This window comes from Pseudophryne corroboree, chromosome 8, assembly GCF_028390025.1.
Source record: "Pseudophryne corroboree isolate aPseCor3 chromosome 8, aPseCor3.hap2, whole genome shotgun sequence".
NCBI lineage: Eukaryota > Metazoa > Chordata > Amphibia > Anura > Myobatrachidae > Pseudophryne > Pseudophryne corroboree.
In genome coordinates this window covers 32,933,258-32,955,155 of record NC_086451.1, presented here as the reverse complement: position 1 = coordinate 32,955,155, position 21,898 = coordinate 32,933,258, and the positions used below count along the sequence as shown (strand labels likewise).

The window sequence follows — 21,898 nt, the reverse complement described above, 5'->3', positions numbered from 1 at the left end:
CTGATATTGTACTTTCCTTTTTTTCATAGCTTTAGATAGATGGTCTATAAAGAACAACAACATTGCTAATGCAATTGAAACTGAGAGCCACATTTAATCATTGGTATGATACAACAGTTCTGCAACAAGAGGAGCACGGGGCCCCTGACATCACGATTCCCATCTTGTCCCCCACCGGTCAGTGAAACCTCTCCTTTCCCCAGAGAAGTCGCACACGGAACACTGCCGGGATGAGATAGATTCAGTCTCTGAGAGGAACACGTTTTAAAGCAATGTAAATAAAACTGCCCATTTCCCACTGTGTTCTATAGGAGGACCACAATATCCGGGTGCACCAGCTCCAGTCACATATTTCGTTCAATAATGTTCCCATGTTATAAAAGTCCCCTTATTCCACCATCCAAAGCTTAAAAGTTCTGTCGAAGGAACAGGTGGCGATGAGTTCTCCATCCGAGGAGATATCCAGGCCCATCACTTTGCCCTCGTGCCCAGCCAAGGTCTTCAGCGGAGACCACAAGGGGTGTCCCCACACTTTGGCAGTATTGTCGTAGGCTCCTGTCAGCAAGTACTGACCATTTGTGGCTGTTAGAAACCAGAGGATAGATAAGAGATTAGTCACAAAGTGTGTGTGTTCTGGGCTCAGGGGCTATTATAGGGTTTGCCATACACACTTGTACAACAGTGGGGTTCCCTCATCTCGGCCCTCCATCATTTACTCAGGGATACTCTGCTATAGCCCTCTGGGAGGACCCAGCAATGACACATTAGCAGGGTTCCTCCACTGGGAGGGCCCAGTAATGACACATTAGAAGGGTACATTCTCTGGGAGGGCCCAGTAATGACACATTAGCAGGGTTCCTCCTCTGGGAGGACCCAGCAATGACACATTAGCAGGGTTCCTTCACTGGGAGGGCCAAGTAATGACACATTAGAAGGGTACATTCTCTGGGAGGGACCAGCAATGACACATTAGCAGGTTTCCACCTCTGGGAGGGCCCAGCAATGACACATTAGCAGGGTTCCACCTCTGGGAGGACCCAGCAATGACACATTAGCAGGGTTCCTCCACTGGGAGGGCCCAGTAATGACACATTAGAAGGGTACATTCTCTGGGAGGGCCCAGTAATGACACATTAGCAGGGTTCCTCCTCTGGGAGGGACCAGCAATGACACATTAGCAGGTTTCCACCTCTGGGAGGGCCCAGCAATGACACATTAGCAGGGTTCCTCCACTGGGAGGGCCCAGTAAAGACACATTAGAAGGGTACATTCTCTGGGAGGACCCAGCAATGACACATTAGCAGGGTTCCTCCACTGGGAGGGCCCAGCAATGACATTAGCAGGTTTCCACCTCTGGGAGGGCCCAGCAATGACACATTAGCAGGGTTCCACCTCTGGGAAGGAAGCAATGACACATTAGCAGGGTTCCTCCTCTGGGAGGGCCCAGCAATGACACATTAGCAGGGTTCCTCCTCTGGGAGGACCCAGAAATGACACATTAGCAGGGTTCCTCCTCTGGGAGGGCCCAGTAATGACACATTAGCAGGGTACATCCTCCGGGAGGGTCCAGCAATGACATATTAGAAGGGTACATTCTCTGGGAGGGCCCAGTAATGACACATTAGCAGGGTTCCTCCTCTGGGAGGGCCCAGCAAAGACACATTAGCAGGGTTCCTCCTCCGGGAGGGCCCAATAATGACGTGTCGGATTCTTTAGTGATCCTACAAGTAGAAAGGGCTGTCGGCTCCTGATCAGACATCCATGACATTCATCCAACCAGCGGTCAGTTCTCCTGGCATGTCAGATCCCATCTATTCTTGCACTCGTATCATTACTGATCCACAAGTCATCAGAAACAGGTTGCCCTCATCCAAACTTAGGCCTCCTACACCCACTATGTGCTGAGCGATCCATCCTACTGCTATAATTTCCCAATTTTGCTGTTATTTATTGCTCTCAGCAGCGGATATCTTGCAACCTGGGTGAAGCACCAGAGTCCGTATTATCCCCCTAGTGCGATTCGTTAGATCCTAAGGGGGTTTGGAACCAGGATCATGTTCGGTGGAGGAAAGCCCAAGGGTTATACTCACGTTGGAACTTAACAGCGCTGACCAAGTTTTGGTGTGCCGGGATAGTATAGATACACCGCCTCTGCCGGAGGTCCCACACTTTGCAGGTGTTGTCGCCGCTGCCAGTGGCTGCATGATATCTGGAATACAGGACAATTTATTTTTCTAAATGACAGTATAAATGCTGTCGTAGGGAGAACATTCTGTAACATCAAGAACGTGTTACTATATATTTATCATTCAATTCTAGACTTTCCTTTCATTGTATTTTTTTACTGTAATCAGTCTCCTGTGTTCCTAGCTCCTCTGTAATGCCTGTGACATTCTATACAAATGAGAAGACACATTTCATAACCTATTAGAAAGATGGTCCTTGTGGCGGACATATGCCATGCAGGTATTTCATAGGAGGAGCCACTTATCTGACCTATGCATGACCCATGGACCGCCAGTTGGACAGTCGTGTTAAGTCGGGTACACACCTGCATGATGTCGGGACGATTTGCCGCTTCGTAACGACATATAGTCTACATAATATAGTGTGTACGCATGATTGCGCACTCCTGTGGGTCGCTACGGGTCGTCCCTGCTGCACGGTCAACTGAACGATAACACTAGCGATAAGGTGCACATTGTGTAGTGCAGCCTGGCCAACCTGTGGCTCTCCAGCTCGTTGTGAAACTACAGATACCAGCATCTCCTGCCACAGTTTTAGCATTCCCTAGCAAAACTGTAGCAGGGCATGCTGGTAGTATAGTGTGTACGGACAGCCGGACGTCCTGGCGATATATCGGTCCGATTTGGCCTCTGAAGACGTCATTTCTTGCCAGTGATCGTGGTCTGTACAGGACCAATGATAAATCACATAGAAAGAAACAATACGATATATCGTTCGGTGTGTCCACTCAATATCGCTTGTTCTGGGCTCGAGGGAAGATCAGACTGAATGCCGGTTGCTCCAGTATGTACTCAGCTGAGGGTCTTCTTTGCATGCTAGACCCCCAGGTAACCCCCATCTCATGTTTTGCTAAACCCTCCCTCCCCCCCATACCCAAGACCAACCACAGTAGTCGTTGTCCCTACACATCTGTTAAATGTCCTGGTCTCTTTACCCATTGGGTGAGAAGTTGATGCTGTAGATTTCTTTCAGGTGACCTTCCAGGAACATGATACAGCGACCGGTCCGCAGATCCCACACTCGGCCAAAGGCGTCCAGACCTCTGAAGTGGAAAACATCACACTGTGATACAGGTTAAGAATCAGCTGGCGCTAGATGTTTTGTACAATGCTCTTTACATAGAATTCCTATATAGGGGTTGATTCAATTAAGTTGCCCCCGCCAGTTTGTGGCTACAGGCCGCGCATACAGTAGCTCCGGACTAGCTGATATATGTTCGCAGCCCGATAATCCTGCGTACAAAAAATCAGCGAGTGCATGGCGTGATCAGGCCGCAAGGAGGTGCCGTTGCAATGGTGATTTATCCCCCTCATGGCTAATTAAACGGACCCTTAAGATTGCCTCCTGTGAAAAGGGCCGGGCCAGGACAAACATCTACAGTAAGTGGTTACATTAATAGCTCTACAAGCTTCTGTGGGGCAGATTCAATTGTGGTGCACGCCCCCTGCTGGCCATCTGAACGAATGGGTCTCTATTGTAGCTATTCAATTATTGTTCCGATCAGACAACCAGCAGCATTTAATGCGACTGACAGGTTCCGGGTTTAGCCTGGCAAAGTGGCTAAACCTGTCTCAAGTTCTCGTTTGGACGTCTTAAAGTCTGGATTTGCTACGGACTTTTCACACTTTTTTTTTTTTTTTTTGCACCCCCGGAGGATGCTAGAAAACAAATGTGTCTGCCGCGGCTGATGGATGTCTGATTGGAGCAACAATTGAATAGCTCTTATAGACGCCCCTTGGTTTAGACGGCCAGCAGGGGGCCACGCCACAATTTCAAGACTGGAGAGGACAAACATACAAAAGTGATTTTGCAATATTACTCAGGAGGGATGGTGACATTCCGCTGTGGCTTCCCAATATCCCAAGGTATTATCCTGCAGATAACACTGTGGAGCCTGAAGGAGAAAAGCGGATTCTGTTCGCTCAGCGCTTCGGTAAGCAGCGTGTTCAGTGTTTCGGATGACAGACCATGAGACGTAGGAAATCCAGGCTCGAGGCTTTTTTTTTTTGCCACAACTGAGCTGCTGCCATGTGCTCATATCACAATATAGGAAATAAACGCATAGGCGTCTTACCCGGTGCCAGCCAAAGACCCGTCCAGGTGGAAGGAGAGGTCGTACACCCCCTTACTGTGCCCCTCCTGATGCAGAATCTCTTCCTGTGCCTCTAGATCCCACAATCTCCACGACCGGTCGTAGCTATAATATTGCCAGGAGAGAAAGCAAAACTCATCAGTCTGACCGTTATCAAACTTCCCCAATGGTCAGGGGCTCACATCAGGTTCCTTACCATGTTGTGCCCAGAAAGCGCCCAGACGGATGCCACATCACTCTCGCCACCCTCATTGTGTGACCTTCTATGTCTGCGACTGGTTCATCGCTGAGGGAAAAGATACAATTACATTAGGCCAGCAGCCCATGGGTAAAGGTGGTAGGGTCTTCCAGCGTCACTGCCCACCCTGCCTGTACACCACGGTACAAGACCTCATCTAATACAAGCAGACATATGCAGTGTACTCCCCTAAATAGACCACGTACAAGGGAAGACTCCCCATCGGCAAACACGAAACAGAATAACTAAATGATTAGATGGATTCCCCTGCAGGGTGGGAGGAGATCCGTAACACCCAGCTAAAGAGGATACCCACTGCTATAGGTGCTCATTCCGAGTTGTTCGCTCGCTAGCAGTTTTTAGCAGCCGTGCAAACGCTATGCCGCCGCCCACTGGGAGTGTATTTTAGCTTAGCAGAAGTGCGAACGAAAGGATCGCAGAGCAGCGACAAAATAATTTTGTGCAGTTTTAGAGTAGCTCAAAACCTACTCAGCGCTTGCGATTACTTCAGACTGTTCAGTTCCTGCTTTGACGTCACGAACACGCCCTGCGTTCGCCCAGCCACGCCTGCGTTGTTTTTTTTAACACTCCCTGAAAATGGTCAGTTGACACCCAGAAACGCCCACCTCCTGTCAATCACTCTGCGGCCAGCAGTGCGACTGAAAAGCGTCGCTAGACCCTGTGTGAAACTACATCGTTCGTTGTAATAGTACGTCGCGCGTGCGCAATGCGCCACATGCGCAGAAGTGCAGTTTTTTTGCCTCATTGCTGCACAGCGAACGAATGCAGCTAGCGATCAACTCGGAATGACTCCCGTAATCCAGACCACCTCTCCTTATATAGCACCCGGGCGGTAACCGTCCCTGGTGAGGCCTCTACCCTGTAGCTGGCGCACACCCCACAGCATGGCTGTTGGACCTGGATTTGATGAACTAAGCTACAGTGCTATATGGCAACCGGCAGGGACAACTCCCTAATGTGCTATAGGTAGGTGGTTGGATATCTTAGGATGGGTCCTACATATTTAGCGATGTTGACGGGCGATATGAACGCCATCGTTTAGAAATGAACGATATATCGTTCATACCGTTAAGTGTGGAGGCACAGACGGTGAACGGTGCGCGTCCCCTCAGTCGTTCATCGTTGGTTTTCCATCGTTTTACAATGCAAGTCAATTTGGACGATAATGATCATCATTCCAATCGATCATCCAAATTGCTGACATCGCTGTGTAGGACCCATTAACTATGGTAAAAGCATGGGGCTTCATCTTCTAGTATGTGGCTCTGACGTACAGCTCTGTACTAGAGGCACGAGGCAATAACCCCATACACAAAGGACGGACCGGACTATTCCAGGTATTGGCTCAGTAGTTACTCACTGTGATGATATTTACACAAAGCACACTCAGGCCGCATTGCTTGCAGTGTAACACACATTTATGTAGGGCAATACCCGGGCAGAGCCACAATCATTACACGGGCGGTGTTCCAGTGACGGGGCCACTGCAAGAGTAACAGGAAAACCAGGAGCTGCTAACGGTGCGAGGGGGAGGGGTGTGCGAGGTGCCCAAACAGTACATTGCAGTGAATGCGGCACATCAGCTTCACACTTGTCCGAAGTAAATGAAAATTCATGCACAAAGCATTTGAGCAACCTAATACACCAGCGAAGTATATAAACCACCAATGCCAACAAATTCCCCCCCCATGTTTTGCTACTGCACAGATCGCTATTGCAATGATACATCAAGTTACGTCTAGTGCTAATTCTGCACACACCCGCGTTCTCAGAATGATGTGTATAGTGATCAGCCTGTGCCAGATAGCCGCATGCAATTCCCCTGCTGATTCCCCTTCCCCAGGTGATCACGCCGTACAGTATTTGGCGGATCACAGCTTACTGAGGAGCGGAACACACATAGGGACAGCAACGTGACAGCAGGGACTAGGAGCAGTGTGCCACACGGCCCCAGGGGAGCCAGGCAATTCACAACCCCAGGAGGGGATGATTCACCAGGACAACCACTAGGATCCTCAGAGCTGGGGTAATTACTCCTTGAGAGACAGAGGCAAGAAAAATACAGATCACGCAGTTAAATCAGCGTCTTTAATTAGAACTCTACCAAACTACTGCTGTTCAGGAAGGACATGGATTACAGCAGATTATCTCACGTTTCTGGTTGCAGATCATTTATATCAGATCCATGGATACCGATATAACACAGGTGGCCAAACTGGGCAGGTCAATCCTCACGGGCTCAATTTCAGCTGCAATCTGATTGTACTGGGAAACTGTGACGCAACTGGATCTGTGCAATTTGGCTCACCACATGTGTAGGCAGATTGCTGATCTATCAGACTGTAGTGTGTGACCGACATAAGACCAAGTGGTTTATTAACTAAACAACCCGGCGCTTCTAATGGTGTTTGTGCCGGATATTTAAACGGCCAATTCTTTTAATTAGCAAGACACACCTAGTAAAAACATTGCCCATTTAAGTATCAGGCGCAAACGCCATCAGAAGCGCTGAGTGTTACAACCAGCCGTCTCGGAAATAAACCCCTAAATGTGCATCTTTCTTTGTACAGCTTCTGCATTATACGTAGTTATAGGGGTAGATGTAATAAGGGGCAATTCCCGCAAACTGGAGGGATCTCGGTGATGAAGCCTGCAGATTCTAAGCGCCAATAATTTAAAAAGGCAAAACTAGCCTATCAAATTATCGCCGCTTTAAATCTACAGGCTTAATCGCCGAGATCTCCCAGAATCACGGAAGTCGCAACTCATAACATATACAGCAGAATAAACGCTGTTACTTTGGTTTCTGTGTGCCAACAGTCACCCAAAGGGCCAAATTAATTAATCTGAAAAGTAATAATTAAGAAAAATAAATAAATTAACACCACAGGTTATCTGAGTGTTGGCCCTTAAAGAATAAGAGGGGGCTATTTTTATTTTATATATTTATTTTATCAGCTCTATAGTGCCCAAACTGCTGGCGGCAGGGCCTGCATACCCCAGAGCGTCCTATACGATGCACAGGAGACACGCTGCTACTGTGGCTGTAAATGGAACGTTATTTGAAATGAAGGTCTGAAGTGCGGCCCCTAGTGGACGATAAAGAGAAACAATGTCATTTTTGAGTCCGGATACATTTTTTTAAAATCTTTCGCCACTTGCTGAAAATCTACCAAACTGTGGCCCAAATGTATTAAGCCTTAACAAGAGCTAAAGTGGAGATGGATAAAGAGTGATAAAGTATCAGCCAATCAGCTCCTGTCATTTTACAAACACAGCCTGTGACATGGCAGTTAGGAGCTGATTGGCTGGTACTTTATCACATCCCTGTTTTGTAGAACGGTCCAGGTAGCAGCCCTTGCTCTGCCACCCCAGATACCACAGCATGTCAGGGGGGACTGCAAGAGTTCACGCAGAGCGGCCCCTGCACATGCACCTACCACTGGGTTTACGTACTGCTCTGAATCAGGCCCACAGTCAGAAGTCTGCCATAGCAATATAGGAACCATGATTTTCCCTTTTTCTAGAGCATACTGTTAAGGGGAAGAGCAGTATAGAGGATACCTGTGATCCGGTGCTGCATCGGATCATTTGTGTGACCAACGGTCATCCGAGTAATGGGTAACCCCTCAGGAAGGCCGGTGTTCTGACACTACCGGGGTCAGTGACCCCGTGTCCAAGGATGCAGCCACTGGCCTTGACACGCCCAGAAGACGGAGCCCTCATAGAGTTAGTGTACATCTCTGAATTAGGCCCGTGTTCCATCGGTACGTCACTAGCTCATACAGGGGGCTGTACGGGGAACTCACCTCTCTAGGTTCCACAGTTTAACGGAGCCGTCTGCCCCACAGGAAGCCAGGTTGACATCTTTTTCATCCAGGGACAAAGTGGATTTGGGATGAAAGACGATGGCTCCGACATTTGTGTTGTGCCCTGGAAAATTCAAGAGTAAGTAAGGCCTAACACAAGCAGTAACACTCCTAGTACCTAACACAAAGCCACACATCACATACAACTAGCCTGCAGGTGGGGTTATAGAGGAGTGAAGCTATGCATCCTGGGACAGCTACAGCTTTAACTGTTTGGTGCCCGGATGCCTCATCACCCACTACGCCTCCGATGTTCCCTGTGGCACCTATGTACCCCGATGCAGAAACGCCTATTACAGAAGTCAGCAGTACGCAGCGATTATAGCGCACGCTGCATGCTTCTGATCTCCTCCCATTTCCCTTTATATCCTGCTGGCGGGATGGGTCACTCCGTCACCGCCTGGGTGCGCTCTCTGCACAATGTGTTCCAGGATTCCCTATCGCCCATATCTGGCACAGCGCCAGCCCCAAGCAATATTTACCTCGCAAAGTCCGCAAAGGGTTACAATCTGGCACCGACCACAGTTTGCACAGTCCGCTCCTAGGAAGAGAAATGACAGATGAGATCCGCAATGGGCTTCAGGAGCCCCTGACCCACCCTGACCGCTGCGCAAACCGGGCACCCAGCAGTAGATGTTCTGCTTCCACAACGTTCTCGGCCACGTTGCAATGGCCTAATCAGAAATGCTACACAAATGCCACAGCTATGGATGTCCGATAGTACACAAGGGAAATACTAGGGTGTCCGTTTTGTTGTAGGTAAAATGAAAGTGTCGGCAGATGCAAATGGCACATCTACTGCGTTTCAGGAGAGAGAGAGAGAGAGAGAGAGAGAGAGAGAGAGAGAGAGAGAGAGAGAGAGAGAGAGAGAGAGAGAGAGAACGAGTCTTCGTTATTTACGATCTGAGCTACTGCTACAAGTATGTACACAGTCCTGGGGTTGTGTGTCTATTTGGGGTAAGATTGAAGATTTTTCAGTTCCCTGAAACCACAAATAAACAGGATGAATATTTGTAAGAAGGGTAAGCCCTGGGGACCTGAGCCCCCGCTCACTCACCAACACGCCGTAGCCAAGAGTTTGGAGTTAGGACTAAAATGGCAAAAGGACAACGGACGATCATCTCCTATTTGGCTGCAAAAGTTGTTCAAGGACTGAGGAGCATAAACAGAACAAAGAAAACAGAGTTAATATCAGTTATACAGATCTCACCCCATTATGCCTAAAATTCATCCAGAAATGGTTCTTCCTGTGGCCGCTACAAGTGACCCACCTCCTTCATATATTGATCTATTAACATAAGTGGAAACTGAGCCATTATTCTGTGACGTTACACCACGTGGTAACAGAGCCATTATCCTGTGTTGTTACGCTACGTAGGAACCGAGACATTATTCTGGGACGTTACACTACGTGGTAACAGACATTGGGGCAGATGTATTAACCTGGAGAAGGCATAAGGAAGTGATAAACCAGTGACATGTGCAAGATGACAATGCACCAGCCAATCAGATCATAACTGTTAATTTACATATTGGAGCTGATTGGCTGGTGAATTATCACCTTGCACATGTCACTGGTTTATCACTTCCTTACGCCTTCTCCAGGTTAATACATCTGCCCCATTATCCTGTGATGTTACACTACATGGGAACTCAGCCATTATTCTTTGATATTACAGTACGTGGGGCTGGTGCGTCTACAAACGCACAGAGATGGAAATGCACTGTCTCAGGACGCTGCAAGCGGTCGTCTCCGTTCTCTGAAAATCGTCTGTGGCATTAGCATAAGCCAGAGACGGGAGCGAGACAAAAAAACGCACCTGTCTCACAATCAGGCCGTTCATCTCCTTGTAATTTGGTCTTCGCACCCCTTTATACTCACTCTAAGAGATTTGTCCAGCTCTTGTTTCTGGGACGTCCTGGTGGATTCTGGGATACTCCTGTATTCCCGGGCAGCTTTCAAACGCGTCAGTGCCCTGGAGAGAAATGTATTATGGGTCAATGCACATCAGAAATTACAGGAAACATCTGGTGCATTAGGAAGAATATACAATAATAGCTGCTGTGTGTGTTTCAGCCCAGGATAGATTTTTGCACAGCCAGCTGTAGGTTAAGCGCTGAGCTGGTGAACAACGAAAAGGGAGAAGTGCGCAGCGTCTCACACAGACATCTTTACCTATAACTGTACATAAATGACTTGTAATACAATCCTCTGAATGTAAAACACTGACGGGGGATTCCAATTAGCCACTGTAATTTACTGCAGCCAATTGTCCCACCGGGGGCTATCCAATTAGCCCCAATAAGCCGTCGGCTTTTCATAGATTGTTTCCCCTGTTTCAGGCAGGCGAAACCAGATACCCGGAAACTTCCCCCGTTTGCTGTTTCACTAAACCGGTGTGTTTTCAGGAGGAAAGCTATATATTTTTTTTTTTTTATGGGCAATCCTAACTGGATAGCCTGTATAAAAAAAAAAAAATAAAAAAAAAAAAATGTATCAGTGAAACATCATAAAATAAAAAAGGGCAAAAAAACAAGCTATTTTCGCACCCAATGTTTTTTCACCTCTAATTGGATACTCTCCTGAGTATTATGCCGCCTCTTTAAAAATAAAAGGGGATAACGATCACACATACCGTGGTAGGGAATAACGTGCAATCCACAGGCGGGCGGCTTTCAGCGAGTTAGGGCCCTCATGATACCAGGTCTGTTGATACTGAAAGAAAGAAAGAAAGAAAGATATTTCGGTACAATAAAAAAAGCTAAAAAAAATATTTTTTTATATATCTATATATATATATATATATATATATATATCTATATATCTATATCTATATCTATATCTATATATATCTATCTATCTATCTATCTATCTATATATATATATATATATATATATATACACATACACACATATACATATACACACACACAGTGGGGCAAAGTAGTATTTGGACAGCCACCGATTGTGCAAGTTGACCCACTTAAAAAGATGAGAGGTCTGTAATTTCCATCATAGACTTCAGCTGTGAGAGACAGAATCTGGAAATCACATTGTATGATTGTTAAACAATTTATTTGTATATTCTTGTGGAAAATAAATATTTGGACAATCAATACTTTGTAATATAACCTCGGTTGGCAATTACAGAGGTCAAACGTTTCCTGTGGTTCTTGACCAGGTTTGCACACACTGTAGCAGATATTTTGGCCCACTCTTCCATGCAGATCTTCTTCTCTAGATCTGTCATGTTTTGGGGCTGTCGCCGGGCAACACGGACTTTCAACTCCCTCCACAGATTTTCTATTGGGTTGAGGTCTGGAGACTGGCTAGACTACTCCAGGACCTTGAAATGCTTCTTACGGAGCCACTCCTTAGTTGCCCGGGCGGTGTGTTTGGGGTCATTGTCATGCTGGAAGACCCACCCACGTTCCATCTTCAATGCTCTTACTGAGGGAAGGAGGTTTTTGCCCAAAATCTCAAGATACGTAGCCCCATTCATCCTCTCCTTAATACGGATCAGTCATCCTGTCCCCTTTGCAGAAAAGCAGCCACAAAGCATGATGTTTCCACCCCCATGCTTCACAGTGGGTATGATGTTCTTGGGATGCCATTCATCATTCTTCTCCCTCCAAACACGGCGAGTGGAGTTTATACCAAAAAGTTTGGTTTTGCTCTCATCGGACCCCATTACATTCTCCCAATCCTCCTCTGGATCATCCAGATGGTCACTGGCAAACTTTAGACGGGCCTGGACATGTGCTGGCTTAAGCAGGGGGACCTTTTGGGCGCTGCAGGATTTCAATCCATGACGACGTAGTGTGTTACTAATAATAACCTTTGTGACTGTGGTCCCAGCTCTCTTGAGGTCATTGACCAGGTCCCCCTGTGTAGTTCTGAGCTGATTCCTCACAGTTCTCAAGATCATTGATACCTCACGAGGTGAGATCTTGCATGGAGCCCCAGGTCGAGGGAGATTGTCAGTGATCTTGTATTTCTTCCATTTTTTTTTATAATTGCGCCAACAGTTGATCTCTTCTCACCAAGCTGCTTGTCTATTGTCGAGTAGCTCATCACAGCCTTGTGCAGCTCTACTATTTTGTCCCTGGTGTCCTTAGACAGCTCTCTGGTCTTGGCCATGGTGGAGAGGTAGCAGTCTGACTGTTTGAGGGTGTGGACAGGTGTCTTTTATACAGATAACCAGTTCAAACAGGTGCCATTAATACAGGTAACGAGTGGAGGATAGAAGAGCTTCTTAAAGAAGAAGTAACAGGTCTGTGAGAGCCAGAAATCTTGCTGCTTGGTAGGTGTCCAAATATTTATTTTCCACAAGAATATACAAGTAAATTGTTTAAAAAATCATACAATGTGATTTCCTGTTTTTTTTCTTCATATTTTGTCTCTCACAGTTGAAGTGTACCTATGATGGAAATTACAGACCTCTCATCTTATTAAGTGGGTCAACTTGCACAATCGGTGGCTGTCCAAATACTTTTTTGCCCCATTGTATATACATACACACACGCACATAAAAGCATACTTGCATACTCTCCTGGAAAGGCCGGGAGGCCCGGGACGGTAGGCAAGTATCCCGCATGCCACTTACCACCACGTGCTACCCCGCGGCATCTCCTGTCGCAATTCACGCTAAATCGCGTCATCGTAGCCCTGCCCCCACCCCCCCCACACACACACACACACACACACACACACACTTTACAATGCCGGTAATGAGGGCATTGTAAAGCGGGAGGTGGTGCTACGATGACATGATCACGTTGCCATGCCCCGTACCGCCTCCTCCCAGCCCCCTCCTGTGTTACCTGGCTGCTCCCTCCCTCCCGGAGCAGCTAAAGAGCAGGCAAGCATGCATAACAGGCATTGATCCACTGCAATCACCACTCCTATATCTGGGGTGCATGTGGCATGTGAACACATTGTTTAAATACAAAATAAACAGAAGCCATGCACTCGCCATATATATCATTAACACTCCAAACTGTATTCTCTATAAAACAGGGAATGTTAGTTCCAATATTCCACCCAAAACGAAAAAACAACTTTTGTTGGAGCACAATCAGTGAAACACCAAAGAGGAAACCAGGTGAAATACTCACTCGATCCTCAGCAGTGATGGCTGGGACAGTCCCATGACACAAAACCTATTTCCACTTCCGCTAAAACCCGGGTTATTGCTGTGATGATAACCCAGGAGGGGCTCAGTGGAAAAGGGTTAACTTGGGTTCAGTGACCCATGAATCCAACCCGGCTAACTTGCAGGGTTGGTCCCGGGAAGCACCCAGGTCACAGCGCAGTGTAAACGGATAAGCTGTGTTGACCCGGCCCCCGTTTACAGCATAGAGAAAGTCGGCGCTAAGAGATGATCTCATTTCCGAGCGCTGCGGCTACACATGTGCGCGGTGACGTCACTGCCCTCTGCAATAAACCGGGTCCTGCAGCCAGTCTGAAAGAGGTCTCATCCGGGTCGCACTCAGGCTGGACCAGTATACAAAATCCTGGGTGCGATCCGGCATTTTAGTATAAAAGGGGTATTACTCTCAAGTCTCTGCCTTTCCAAAGCAGGTAGAATGCCCCTCTCCCTTGACCTCTCCGTTCACAGTATTGGCGAGGGTATGTCAGCCAGCGCATCGTGCCTCAGCCGGTTCGGTGAGGAAAGAGAGGAGTGCGTCAGGAAACTGTTACAGGCAGTAGATCGGAACACAGCACATCCAATTTGGGTTTATATAGTTATCTCCACACAGGGGTCATTCTGACCCGTTCGCTCGCTGCTATTTGTCGTAGCTGAGCGAACGGGGCCCTAGTGCACCAGCGCATGTCAGAAGGCCGAAGGCCGTAGCAGGGCTGCGATCGCCTCTGCCTGATTGACAGGCAGAGGCGATCGCTGGGCGGAAAGACTGCGTTTGGCCGCCGTTTCGTGGGAGCAGTCCAGCCAAAGCAGGTGTGGCCGGACCGAACGGGGGGCGGGCCGCATCGGCTGCGTGACGTCACACGCATCCGCTGCGGCCCGGGGAGCGATGAGTAGCTCCCGGCCAGCACGCTAAAGCTGCCCTGGCCGGGAGCTACTCTTGAAGTGCAAAGGCATCGCCGCTGTGCGATGCCTTTGCACTTCTGCGGGGCAGACTAGCCCTGTGCTGGGCGTCCCCCCGCATGTCAGTGTGAATGATCGTAGCTGTGCTAAATTTAGCACAGCTACAATCAACTCGGAATGACCCCCACAAAACGGAGTGCAGTCGCACCTTAAATATAGGGCAGGGTTGTGGCCATAGAAATGGTGACTAAATCTATTTTAGCACCAGCAGCATATAATGCATTGGATGCAGACAACTGGCCAGGTTTCTTTATATAATAATCCCAAGTGACTGGCTCCTGGTGACACTACTCCATACTCAGTCACATTAGAGATGCTGGTTTCAAAATGGCTGCCATTCTCTCACGTCACTGCCGGGAAGATCCCCTGTAATATGCTCCGCTTTATCCTCACAGTAACACAATTGGGGCTGTAACCTGGGACTGGTCATTATATATAGAGTTGAACAAAAAAATTTTTACTGTATATTTTCAAGTTAAATTAATATATTTAACTATTTTTATGATTAATATCATTCTTTTTTAATCAAAGCATTTCACAAACTCTCCACAACTTTGGAAAAATTACAGCACAGGGGTTACCCGATGATCTTCCACTACAGAAAACTCAATGCCACCACTAGAGGTCACCCGGTGATCCTCCACCACAGAACACTCAACGTCACCACTAGAGGTCACCCGGTGATCCTCCACCACAGAACACTCAACGCCACCACTAGAGGTCACCTGGTGATCCTCCGTAGTGGAGGAGGATTCAATCTCAATAGCAATTCTTCCTCCACTAAACAACTCCCCCACCAAAAAGCTCGCAGAAGACCCACCTAGTCACTAAAACCTCTTTTTTGCCAATTTCTACCTCATCACTTGACGTCTTCTTCTCTTCATCTTTCTTCGTCTTCTTTAAGGCGTCTGTGCCAACCACCGAGAGAACATTTCGCAACCTGGACAGATAAAGTCAAAGAAACTTTAACAAGATACTACATTTGATGGGATGTTTTTTTGTTAAGTAAAAAATAAAATAAAAAAATAATAGGATTTTACTTATCGGTAAATCTATTTCTCGTAGTCTGTAGAGGATGCTGGGGACTCCGTAAGGACCATGGGGAATAGACGGGCTCCGCAGGAGATAGGGCACTTTAAGAAAGCTTTGGATTCTGGGTGTGCACTGGCTCCTCCCTCTATGCCCCTCCTCCAGACCTCAGTTAGAGAAACTGTGCCCAGAGGATATGAACAGTACGAGGAAAGGATTTATGTAACCTAAGGGCGAGATACATACCAGCCACACCAATCACACCGTATAACTTGTGATAAACTACCCAGTTAACAGTATGAACAAGTAACAGCCTCGGTTCAACCGATAAACTATAACATAACCCTTATGTAAGCAATAACTATATACAAGTCTTGCAGAAGAAGTCCGCACTTGGGACGGGCGCCCAGCATCCTCTACGGACTACGAGAAATAGATTTACCGGTAAGTAAAATCCTATTTTCTCTAACGTCCTAGAGGATGCTGGGGACTCCGTAAGGACCATGGGGATTATACCAAAGCTCCCAAACGGGCGGGAGAGTGCGGATGACTCTGCAGCACCGATTGAGCAAACAGGAGGTCCTCCTCAGCCAGGGTATCAAACTTGCAGAACTTTGCAAGGGTGTTTGACCCCGACCAAGTAGCAGCTCGGCAAAGCTGTAATGCCGAGACCCCTCGGGCAGCCGCCCAAGAAGAGCCCACCTTCCTAGTGGAATGGGCCTTGACCGATTTAGGCAATGGCAATCCTGCCGTTGAATGCGCCTGCTGAATCGTGTTACAGATCCAGCGAGCAATAGTCTGCTTTGAAGCAGGAGCGCCAACCTTGTTGGCCGCATACAGAACAAACAGAGCTTCAGTCTTCCTGATCCTAGCTGTTCTGGTCACGTAAATCTTCAAAGCCCTGACCACATCCAGGGACTCTGAGTCCTCGAAGTCCCGTGTAGCCACAGGCACTACAATAGGTTGGTTCATATGAATAGATGAGACCACCTTGGGCAGAAATTGAGAACGAGTCCTCAACTCTGCCCTATCCACGTGAAAAATCAGGTATGGGCTTTTATATGATAAAGCCGCTAATTCCGAAACACGCCTTGCAGAAGCTAAGGCCAACAACATGACCACTTTCCAAGTGAGGTATTTCAACTCCACTGTTTTGAGTGGTTCAAACCAAGGTGACTTGAGGAAACTTAATACCACGTTAAGATCCCAAGGCGCCACCGGAGGTACAAAGGGAGGCTGAATATGCAGCACTCCCTTCACAAAAGTCTGTACTTCAGGAAGAGAAGCCAATTCTCTTTGAAAGAAAATGGATAAGGCCGAAATTTGGACCTTTATGGACCCTAATTTTAGGCCCAAATTCACTCCCGTTTGAAGGAAGTGAAGCAGACGGCCCAAATGGAACTCCTCCGTAGGAGCAGCTCTGGCCTCACACCAAGAAACATATTTCCGCCATATACGGTGATAATGTTTCGATGTCACATCCTTCCTAGCCTTGATCAGGGTAGGAATGACCTCCTCCGGAATCCCTTTTTCAGCTAGGATCCGGCGTTCAACCGCCATGCCATCAAACGCAGCCGCGGTAAGTCTTGGAACAGACAGGGCCCCTGCTGCAGCAGGTCCTGCCTTAGAGGAAGAGGCCACGGATCTTCTGTGAGCAACTCTTGCAGATCCGGATACCAAGTCCTCCTTGGCCAATCTGGAACAATGAGAATTGTTCTGACCCTTCTTAGTCTTATTAATCTCAACACCTTGGGTATGAGAGGCAGAGGAGGAAACACATAGACCGATCTGAACACCCATGGTGTCACCAGAGCGTCTACCGCTACCGCCTGAGGGTCTCTTGACCTGGCGCAATACCTCTTTAGCTTTTTGTTGAGATGGGACGCCATCATGTCTATTTGAGGCAGTCCCCACCGATCCACGATCTGTGTGAAGACTTCTTGATGAAGTCCCCACTCTCCCGGATGCAGTTCGTGCCTGCTGAGGAAGTCCGCCTCCCAGTTGTCCACCCCCGGGATGAACACTGCTGATAGTGCGCTTACATGGCCTTCCGCCCAGCGCAGAATCCTGGTCGCCTCTGCCATGGCCACTCTGCTCCTTGTGCCGCCTTGGCGGTTTACATGAGCCACTGCCGTGATATTGTCCGACTGAATCAGAACCGGTTTGTTCTGAAGCCATTCCTCCGCCTGGCGTAGGGCGTTGTAAATGGCCCTTAACTCCAGGACATTGATGTGGAGACAAGTCTCTAGGCTTGACCAGAGACCTTGGAAATTTCTTCCCAGTGCGACAGCCCCCCAACCTCGGAGGCTCGCGTCCGTGGTCACCAGGATCCAGTCCTGAATGCCGAACCTGCGACCCTCTAGAAGGTGAGCACTGTGCAGCCACCACAGGAGAGATACCCTGGGAGACAGGGTGATCCGTTTCTGCATATGTAAATGGGACCCGGACCATTTGTCCAATAGGTCCCATTGGAAAGTCCTCGCATGGAACCTGCCGAAGGGGATGGCCTCGTATGAAGCCACCATCTTCCCCAGAACCTTTGTGCAATGATGCACCGAAACTTTTTTTGGCTTTAAAAAGGTTCCTGACCAGGGCTATGAGCTCCGGAGCCTTCTCCACCGGAAGAAAAACTCTTTTTTGGTCTGTGTCTAGAATCAGGCACAAAAAGGTCAGACGCGTTGCATCTGCAACGTCTTCACGGACAGAGACACGCTGTCCAGCAACTTCTCCCGAGATCTCGCCTTTATAAGGAGATCGTCCAAGTACGGGATAATTGTGACTCCCTGCTTGCGCAGGAGCACCATCATTTCCGCCTTTACCTTGGTGAAAATTCACGGGGCCGTGGAAAGACCAAACGGCAACGTCTGAAATTGGTAGTGACAATCCTGTACTGCAAATCTCAGAAACGCCTGGTGAGGGGGGAAAATCGGAACATGAAGGTACGCATCCTTTATGTCCAGGGACACCATCCAATCCCCTCCCTCCAGGCTGGCGATGACCATTCTGAGCGATTCCATTTTGAACTTGAACCTCTTCAAGTACAGGTTCAGGGATTTTAGATTTAGAATGGGTCTGACCGAACAGTCCGGTTTCGGTACCACAAACAGGGATGAATAATAACCCTCTCCTTGCTGGAGATGAGGAACCTTGATTATCACCTGTTGAATGTACAATTTGTGAATTGCCGTTAACACTAGCTCCCTCTCCGACGGGGAAGCCGGCAGAGCCGATTTAAAAAACCGGCGAGGGGGCATGTCTTCGAATTCCAGTCTGTATCCCTGGGAAACAATCTCTATTGCCCAGGGATCCACCTGTGATTGAACCCAGACGTGGCTGAAAAGATGAAGACGTGCCCCCACTTGATCTGACCCCCCCCGGAAAGCCCCAGCGTCATGCTGTGGACTTTGCGGAAGTAGGGGAGGACTTCTGCTCCTGGGAACTAGCTGAGTGCAGCTTTTTTCCCTTGTCTTTACCTCTGGCAACGAAGGACGATCCTCGTACCTTCTTGTTTTTATTGGAACGAAAGGACTGCATTTGATAATGTGGTACCTTCTTAGAATGCTGCGGGGGAACATAAGGTAAAAAATTCGATTTACCGGCCGTAGCAGTAGAGACTAGGTCCGAGAGGCCTTCTCCAAACAACTCCTCCCCCTTGTAAGGCAATGACTCCATATGCCGCTTTGAGTCGGCGTCTCCCGTCCACTGTCGGGTCCACAAGAGCCGCCTAGCAGAAATAGACATAGCGTTTATTCTAGAGCTTAGTAAACAAATGTCTCTCTGAGCATCCCTCATATACAAGGCAGCATCTCTGATATGCTCCATGGTCATTAGAATGGTATCACTATCTAAGGTGTCCATCTCCGTAGATAAGGAGTCTGCCCATGCCACGACAGCACTACAAACCCAGGCCGACGCCATGGCCGGCCTAACTATAGTTCCTGAATGTGTGTAAATGTGCTTCATGGTAATTTCCTGCTTGCGATCAGCAGGATCCTTGAGGGAAGCAGTATCCGGAGAAGGCAGTGCCACCTTCTTGGATAAGCGTGTCAGCGCCTTGTCTACTTTAGGCGCAGATTCCCATCGTATCCGATCCTTCTGTGGAAAAGGATACGCCATGAGAATCCTTTTGGGAACATGGAGTCTCCTATCCGGAGATTCCCAAGCCTTTTCGCATAATTCGCTTAGCTCAAATGAGGACGGAAACGTGACCTCAGGCTTCTTCCCTTTATACATGTGAACCCTCGTTTCAGGGACAGGGGGTTCCTCCGTGATATGTAAAACCTCTTTTATGGCAATAATCATGTACCTAATACCTTTTGCCACCTTCGGCTGCAATTTTGCATCCTCATAGTCGACACTAGAGTCAGTATCTGTGTCAGCGACCTGGGATATGGGGCGCTTTTGAGACCCTGAAGGTCCTGGCACCACAGGGACAGGCACGGACTGGCTACCTGACTGATCCCTAGCTTCAGCCTTGTCTAATCTTTTATGCAGGAGATTTACATTTGCATTCAAGACATTCAGCATATCCACCCAGTCCGGTGTCGGCGTTGCCGACGGCGACCTGACATTCAAACACTCCCCCTCCACATTAAGCGAGCCTTCCTCATCAAACATGTCGACACACACGTACCGACACACTGCACACACCCAGGGAAACTTTTTCTGAAGACAGTATCCCCTGAAAGGCCCTTTGGAGAGACAGAGTATGCCAGCACACACCCCAGCGCAACAACCTGGAGACCAACACAGAATGCTTTTCCTCAGCAGCGCTGTATTATACTTTATCCGCCAATTATGTGCCCCCCCCTCTCTTTTTAAACTCCCTTTCACCGTGTGTCAAGCAGGGGAGAGTCCGGGGAGCTTCCTCTCAGCGTTCTGCGGAGAGAGAAATGACGCTGGTGAGTGCTGAGGGAGAAGCCCCGCCCCTCGGCGGCGGGCTTCGGTCCCGCTCAAAATCGTGTAGAATGGCGGGGGCTCAATTATATACATGTACAGTGCCCAGCTGTACATGTATATACCTATTTGCCATCTAACAGGTGTTATTATTGCTGCCCAGGGCGCCCCCCCTGCGCCCTGCACCCATACAGTGACCGGAGTGTGTGAGGTGATGTGGAGCAATGACGCACAGCTGCAGTGCTGTGCGTTACCTCTGTGAAGCTGAAGGCTTCTGCCGCCTGAGACGTCTTCTTGCTTCTGTTCTTCTGGCTCTGTGAGGAGAACGGCGGCGTGGCTCCGGGGGTGGACGCCCAGGACGAACCTGTGTTCACCCCCTCTGAAGCTAATGGTGTCCAGTAGCCAAAGCAGATCCTATCAGTTAAGTAGGTCTGCCACTCTCTCCTCAGTCCCTCGATGCAGGGAGCCTGTTGCCAGCAGTGCTCCCTGTGAAAAAGTAAAAATCCAAACAAAAATGCTTTCTGTAGCAAAGAACTCAAGAGAGCTCCCTGCAGTGCGCCCTTCATCCTCTGGGCACAGTGTAAAACTGAGGTCTGGAGGAGGGACATAGAGGGAGGAGCCAGTGCACACCCAGAATCCAAAGCTTTCTTAAAGTGCCCTATCTCCTGCGGAACCAGTCTATTCCCCATGGTCCTTACGGAGTCCCCAGCATCCTCTAGGACGTTAGAGAAAAAGAGGTTAATCCAAACAAAGTGATTCCTGCATCACACACCCCTATCGATTGTAAGCTTGCGAGCAGGGCCTTCCTACCTCTAACAAAAGGGAAGAATGTCTCCCAGCGCTTGGTTATATCGAGTGAACTCTATACAAACAGAATCATCAATAATCACACAATTCAAAGGAATAAAAATAAATTTTCTTTTATTAAAGATAAGCTATGGGGATTTCCATAAAAAGTGTCTTTTACTTTAGTCTAGAATATTAAAAATTATACAGTGACTCCTAATACCGGTATACTAAAAAAATAATAAGACAACAGGACAAACAACATAAATAACATGTACGATAGCGGTACGCTGTCTTTTAGCGATTTATCCACTAATCACTCATGGGTGAGTCTTAAGTCCCAAAGTATGTAAATTATTCCAAGATAAACCTCACTGAAAAGTGAGTCTTAAGTCCCAGGAATGAGGTAGTTTTCCACAATGATTTGTATCAACAAAGCAGTCTTAGTATACCTTCCATTCAGGTCACAATTTTCTGGGGTCAAATTGCACAGTTCCCTTTTATGCACAACCTGTGGAAAGTCACTTACTTCAAAACCGCAAAGAGACAAACGACGGGTGTCTGCCGGCAGACAAAAACACAGTGCCTCAGTGATCAACTAGTTTCGCCT

At 48.1% G+C, this 21,898-nt stretch overlaps 1 protein-coding gene across 2 annotated transcripts in view; it reads right to left on the bottom strand.

Moving 5' to 3' along the window:
- Nucleotides 1-74: 74 nt before the first annotated feature.
- Nucleotides 75-21,898, bottom strand: part of PRPF4 (pre-mRNA splicing tri-snRNP complex factor PRPF4) — a 28,706-nt gene continuing 6,882 nt past the window's right edge. For both annotated transcript variants that reach the window (XM_063936197.1, XM_063936198.1), the window contains exons 4-14: nucleotides 15,433-15,517; nucleotides 11,104-11,183; nucleotides 10,350-10,443; nucleotides 9,525-9,619; nucleotides 8,950-9,008; nucleotides 8,408-8,531; nucleotides 4,536-4,625; nucleotides 4,322-4,444; nucleotides 3,182-3,289; nucleotides 2,091-2,209; nucleotides 75-582 (exon numbers count right to left, since the gene is read on the bottom strand). In XM_063936197.1, coding sequence (XP_063792267.1) covers nucleotides 389-582; nucleotides 2,091-2,209; nucleotides 3,182-3,289; nucleotides 4,322-4,444; nucleotides 4,536-4,625; nucleotides 8,408-8,531; nucleotides 8,950-9,008; nucleotides 9,525-9,619; nucleotides 10,350-10,443; nucleotides 11,104-11,183; nucleotides 15,433-15,517 — 1,171 coding nt within the window. In that variant the 3' untranslated portion in view covers nucleotides 75-388. The remainder of the gene's footprint in view (nucleotides 583-2,090; nucleotides 2,210-3,181; nucleotides 3,290-4,321; nucleotides 4,445-4,535; nucleotides 4,626-8,407; nucleotides 8,532-8,949; nucleotides 9,009-9,524; nucleotides 9,620-10,349; nucleotides 10,444-11,103; nucleotides 11,184-15,432; nucleotides 15,518-21,898) is intronic.